This window comes from Ceratotherium simum, chromosome 16 (assembly GCF_057802395.1).
Source record: "Ceratotherium simum simum isolate JZ-2026a chromosome 16, ASM5780239v1, whole genome shotgun sequence".
Lineage (NCBI taxonomy): Eukaryota > Metazoa > Chordata > Mammalia > Perissodactyla > Rhinocerotidae > Ceratotherium > Ceratotherium simum.
Genome location: NC_141915.1, coordinates 60955406 through 60961405, shown reverse-complemented (window position 1 = coordinate 60961405; position 6000 = coordinate 60955406). Strand labels below are relative to the sequence as shown.

The 6000-nt window shown below is 55.2% G+C and overlaps 1 protein-coding gene across 3 annotated transcripts in view; it reads left to right on the top strand.

Annotated features, from left to right (window-relative positions):
• The first annotated feature begins 445 nt into the window (after positions 1-445).
• Positions 446-6000, top strand: part of SLC38A10 (solute carrier family 38 member 10) — a 42200-nt gene continuing 36645 nt past the window's right edge. For 2 of the 3 annotated variants that reach the window (XM_087441765.1, XM_014789355.2), the window contains exons 1-2: positions 446-839; positions 3550-3667. In XM_087441765.1, coding sequence (XP_087297891.1) covers positions 741-839; positions 3550-3667 — 217 coding nt within the window. In that variant the 5' untranslated portion in view covers positions 446-740. The remainder of the gene's footprint in view (positions 840-3549; positions 3668-6000) is intronic. The other variant, XM_087441767.1, reaches the window with a different exon arrangement.

The following is a 6000-nucleotide window of genomic DNA, read 5'->3' as shown; positions in this document are numbered from 1 at the left end:
AACCCTCCAAACCCAGTTCTCCAGAAGGAGCAGTGTGGCCCTTTCTCTCCTGTACTCCAATGCCCTTCCGGATGGCGGCCCTATAGTTGGGAGTCCCTGGTCTTCCAGCTCCTGCAAAGCGGGCCTCAGGAGTCCAGCACCCAGAGAGACCAGCGTGGCGCTCCAGACAGGTGATCGGCCCCCCGCCCCCGGCCCCGCCCCCGGCCCCGCCCCGCAGGTCCAGGCCCCTCCCCCCCGACCGGGCCCCGCCCCACCTTTATTAGTTCGCTCCCCGCCGAGGCCCGCCTCGCCTGGCCACGCCTCCGAATGGCCCCGCCCCCTGCCAGGCCCCGCCCCATCACTCCTCACCTTCCCCTCACGACCCCGCCGGCATGTCCAGGCCCGCCTCTCGTGGGTGCGCGCCCCGCCGAGCCCCGCCCCCTCGTCGTCATTTCCGGGCAGAGGAGCCCGCGGAAGGCGGAAGTGCGCGCGCTGGGGTGGCCGCGAAGCCGGCCTGAGATATCCCTGGTTGGCACCTGGCGGCTCTTCCGGGTCTGGGCGCGGGGACACAGAGGCGGCCGGCGAGAGCCAGCGGAGGACGAAGCCATGAGGCGGCCGCAGAGCCTGGCGGAGTCTGGAGGTTGACTGCCCCCACCGTCTTCCCGCCTTCTCCAGGCAGCTACCCGTACCCCTCAGGGTCTCGCGCCCCGCCGTCGTCCCGGCGCCTCGGACCCGGGCTCCCGGGCCCTAGACCCTGCGCTATGACTGCGGCCGCCGCCTCCAACTGGGGCCTGATCACCAACATAGTGAACAGCATAGTAGGGGTCAGTGTCCTCACCATGCCCTTCTGCTTCAAACAGGTGAGTCCAGCGGGCAGCGGCCGCCGCCCTCGCTGCCCGGCTCTCCCGGCGCACAGCCTCTGCTCCCCGGGCCGGGCGGAACCAGCGGGTGGAGGCGCGGGTCCGCCGCCGGGGGTCTGCAGGGGAGACCCGAGGACCCCCTGGAAGGCCGGCGGCTCCGCACGATTCCCGACTCCAGACCCGGGCGCGAGGTGCGCAGAGAAAAGTGCCCTTCCGAAGACGGAAAGTGACTGCAGGGTTCAGTGTTGTTTTCTTATTATTACTATTTAACCCCCGACCCGGCTGCACTGTCTGCAGAAGCACGCGACTCAAGCCCTGGGACTGGGTCGGGGCGCTGGTGACAAAGTGATCATGAAATTCGCCAGATTGGATCTGCATTAGGATCTGCGCGGCTCACCGTGTGCATATGTCACCCCAATTGAAAAATCTGAGATATTAAAGGTTTGGTGTCGTGCCAACATTAAATACCGCCTGGAAGAAAGTCACGCTTCTGAGATGTGGATTCGTTAGGCTTCTGTTTAAATGGTCCGCAAATAAACCGGCTTTCGGTACTTTAAAAAAGGGAGGTTGATGGAATTATCAAATTGGTAACTTCTTTCCTAACAGTGAACTTGTCAGCTTCCGGTTGCTGTTCCCCCGCCCCGTGGGCAGGAGCTGCCACCCGAGAACTGGCTCCCTTGAGGGGGATTGGGGGGGGACGCTGGGGCAGGGCAGGTGGCCGTAAGGCTGCAAAGACCAGTCTTACATGGTGAAACCAAGTAGATAGAAGAATGAAAATAAGATGGACATTTCGGAAACTGACAATGGGCACTAGTAGTTTAATTTTAGATTAACAGACACTTTTCATTTTTCATATTTAGCGTCTTTTGGATAAAAATAGCAAAAAAAATTTTTTTAATCTTAGAATTTTCACTCCCTCACATAGAGCCCTCCAGCCCCTGGATGAGAATGCGTTTAGGGTTCCCGTGTGAGTCGTTGATCTGACTTGGTTGGTGAGCATGTCGGCGGGAGGACAGGGACCCTGCTGGCAATTGTGAGAGGCCACGCGAGCGGCTTGTAGAGCCCCCGGGGCAACATCTGTATCTGGGCATTGCGAATCCCAGCGAGCGCGGCCGCTTCTGGGTACTTCGGCAAGGACTACGTGTCCCAGGGTGCATTGCGGCTGGCTTGGCACAGAACTGCATCCTGGAATGTGTAGTTCGCCGGTTGTGCATCTGAGAGTCCGACGCTGCCGTCCCAGATGCTCATCTGGGAAGTGCCACCGCGGCAGGGCTGTGGTGTGGACGCCTGTGAAATGTGCTTTCAGGCCCGGGGATTCGACTGTCCGCAGACTGAGTGTCTGCTGTGTGGGCACGAGGCCCCTGCCAGAGCATTTAAACAGGGGCCGCACCGACTTGCCCGGGAAGAGCTTCGTGGTGGAGGCCCGCGTGCAAGCAGAGAACTGGAAGCAGTTCACCCTGTCCCGAGGGCCTGGCAGAGATGGGACGGCCACTCCCGCGTGGACTCAGCATCTAATCCACGGGAAGCCCGTCTGCTAGAGCACAGCATGAGGCCAATGGGCACTTTGGGGATGTGTGTTTTTAGTGTCTGGCAGCCATGTCGTTTAAAAAAAGTTTCGGTTTTGGGTTTTTTGTTTGTTTGGTTTTAGTAATTTTGGTAGTTAAGGAAAATGCTCACATTTTATTGAAGTATAACATGCATACAGAAAAGCACACACATTTGAGGTATACTTTTGATGAGTTTTCACAAAGTCAACAAACGCATATAACCAGCTCCCACATTAAGGAGCACAGCATTGCCACAGCCCTCCAGTCCCTGCCTTCATCCCAAAGGGTCCACATCCCAGCTCTAGCCCCATAGATTGGTGTTTCCTGATTTTTAACTTGGTGTAAATGGAGTCATACTGTATGTGTATGTGTTTTGTGTTTCGTGTCTGGGTATTCATTGTGTGGACGTGCTACAATGTACTTATTCTTTTTGTTGGCACACAATTTCCCATTTAGAGCTCTTATGAACACATATGCACGGGCTCTGACCACACATATGCATTTCTGTGGGGTATTTACCTTTGAGGAGAATACCTGGATCCTACGATATGTGCACGTTCAGCTCTAATAGAAACTAGTAGGACATTTGGGTTGTTTCTTCAGTTTTGGGATTATGGATAAACCTGCTATAAACATTGGCATGCAGGTTTTTGCATGAACACATGTTTTCATTTCTCTTGGGTAAATACCTAGGAGTGCAGTTGCTGGGTCAGATGGTGAGTGTCTGTTTAACTTATTAGAAAGGCATAAATGTCATTTTTAATCTCTTCCTTCTGGAATGTGTTCACTTGTAGCTGTTGATACAAGTGGCTAGAAGGTGGTACCCTGTAGGGTGCATGCAGAGATCTGGGGAGACTAGTTGTTGGCAGCACCCTGGTGTTCATAGGACTCTTGGAAGGGCCAGGAGGGAAGTGGTGTTCCTGATGCTCTTTCAGGATCAGGCACATGTTTAAGGCCCTGGGACAAAGCGTGTGGCCACCACATCCAGGAAATTGGTCCCTTTCAATGCTAGGAATTGTCACCCTTAGGCAGGGCCATGTGTCCACAAGAGGCAGGGAAGTGGGGAGGGCTGTCTTAAGCCACACACATGCTGGTCAGTGTGTGAGGTACAGACACCCGAGTGGTTTATTTTGTCAACTTCTCATTTTCTTTCAACTCTCTAGTGTGGCATCGTCCTGGGGGCCCTGCTCTTGGTTTTCTGTTCGTGGATGACACACCAGTCCTGCATGTTCTTGGTGAAATCTGCCAGCCTGAGCAAACGGAGAACCTACGCTGGCCTGGGTGAGAATGTCGGCTCTCGAGGAGGCGGCTGGACATCTCTAGCAGCCTCTTTAGAAGGGCAGCGTCCTAGGTCTGGGGGCCGGGGCCTTACTCCATTGTTTATTTACTTTTCTTCCACTTTATTCTTAAAGAGTTCCTTGACCAGCAGGATTTTTTTCTTGTTGTAAAACTTAATGCAATTTTTAGAAAATGTTAATATAAACGTGTGCTTCAAAATTGAGGAGATACTTGGTCTCCTGTCTCCCCTTTAAGCACATGCACACAGAGAGTCTCCCGTTCCACATTTGGGTAGAATCAGCAGCTCCCCCTGCTTGCTGTCCCCTCCTCCTGAGTACCCAGAGCCCTTGGAGCCGCCCGACGGGGGCCTTGCTGCACTTCCTCTACTTTGAATGCTGTGGCAGAGACTGTCCTGGGCCAGGCTTGTAGCTGGAGTCAAGTCACCCATCCCCCGGCAGCCTTCTGTGTTTCCTGACGCTGTTGGTTGCAGTTTTGTTTCCGTTCGTTCTTTCTTGCTTCCTTTGATTTGGACTGAGGGAGAGGAGGCTGTGCCTTCAGCTTCCTTTCAGTTTGGATCTTTCCTAGGCAGCGTGGCTCTGAGGACAGGGTCCCTCACTTGCCTGCCGCCCTCAGGCTGCTGTGTGAAGACGGCATTCCCTCTGTCTGCCTCGGGACCTTTCAGCTCTCTGCGTGGGTGTTGAAATACCAACACGTGTTCTCAGGAGCTGGTCCTTTGTGGGTCTAGGGAGAATTCCTGGCCTCCGGGTGAAAGCCCCCAACCCCCCAGCTAGTGTGTGGCCGCGATGCAGTCCGCCTGAGGAGGGCCTGGCAAGGCCCTCAGTTCACAGCTCTGGTGGCAGAGAGGAGGTGGTGAGAGGAAACGGCGTGCAGAGTTGCAGGGGCCAAACAAAATAAACCCATCTGCAGGATCCACGCAGGGGCTTCTGGCCGCATCGCCTTGGGTTTCCTTCCAGTCTGTCTGTTTGGCATTGACACTGACACACTAGCATTGTTCTGACCTCAGGACTGAAGGGGTGCTTCCTTCTCTTTCCTTTCCAGTGAGAAGGGTGCTGTCAGGCTCTTTTACTGTTGTCGGAGTCCCTTGAGGAAGCAAGATTGACCAGCTGTACTTGACCCACGGGGAGGCGACCTAATTCAGCTTGATGAATTGTGCTCCGAGCAGCCCCTTCCTCTGTGGGTGGGCCGTGGCCTTCAGGGTCTCTGTAGCAGACACCCCATGAAGTGCTTGGCTGTGACCCTAGAGTGGGGAGGCCATGGGTTTTGACAGCTGTCTGATTCTTCTTAGAAAGTCCCTGAGAAGGCAAACCGGTTTGGCTAGATGTGAACAACTGAAAGAAAATTGCCCCATGGACAGACGCCCTTCTACATGGCTGCCGGGTCAAGAGCTGCCAGGGTCCTACCTTTCACTGCTTGGCTGACTGCAGCCAGTTCTAACTGCTAGGAGCAAAAGAGATTTGAAACCACTGGCTGTCTCCCGTTGTGTCTTTGGTACCAAATGAGATGGCTCAGCTGTGTGAGCTCCCAGAGCCCCCCAGGGCCCAGGCTGCAGCCTCAGCTGCCCTTTGTCCTGGCTCCATCTTGGCACCATCTCTCAGAAATGGAGAGACCCACCACTTGGAAAGGAGCCCTAGACAGGAGGAGATGAGAATCTTTCTCGGACCCCATGGGTCAGCAGCCTGCCCACACCTAGGCTGTCTCCTGCTGCTTGCATGCAGAGACCTACCAAAAGGGCCTCTCTCCCCATCTTCTGCCTTCTCCTGGGTGAGAGATGCCACTGTGAGCTTGTGCTGCAGCCAGAGTGGGTGGCCCAAGAGGAGAGCTCCCCTTGCATCCCACTGCCACCAGGCGGGGACAGACGGCCTTTGTCAGCAGACCCCTCCAACGTGTGTCATCTCCTGGATCTGTGGGCATTGGGCAGCTGTGGGCAAGGAGATGGACAGATGGCCTTCGTCCAGACCTGGAGACAGTGCAGGGGAGGGTGCGGAAATTCCCGGAGTGGCAGGCATAGCTTGAACAAATAGCCTGTTTAAACTGCACTCGCTCCACAAGGGTGGGCGGTTTTCTCCGAGTGATGCCATGCTGAGCCTCGAGTTTGAGCTTGCAGTGGGGTGTCAGTTTGGTTACCCACTGGCAGTGATCACATGCTGGCCCCTCTGCCATGGCCAGTGTGGAGGCATCTGCTGGAAAATGAACTTTGCCAGTCTGGGGAGTTACAGCACCCGTGGATTTTTTGTTGGTGTTATTTGTGTGTTTTTGTGGTGTTTTGTTTGCTGCTTGTGGGCTATTTTTTGTGAATTTTATCCACTTCTTACCTG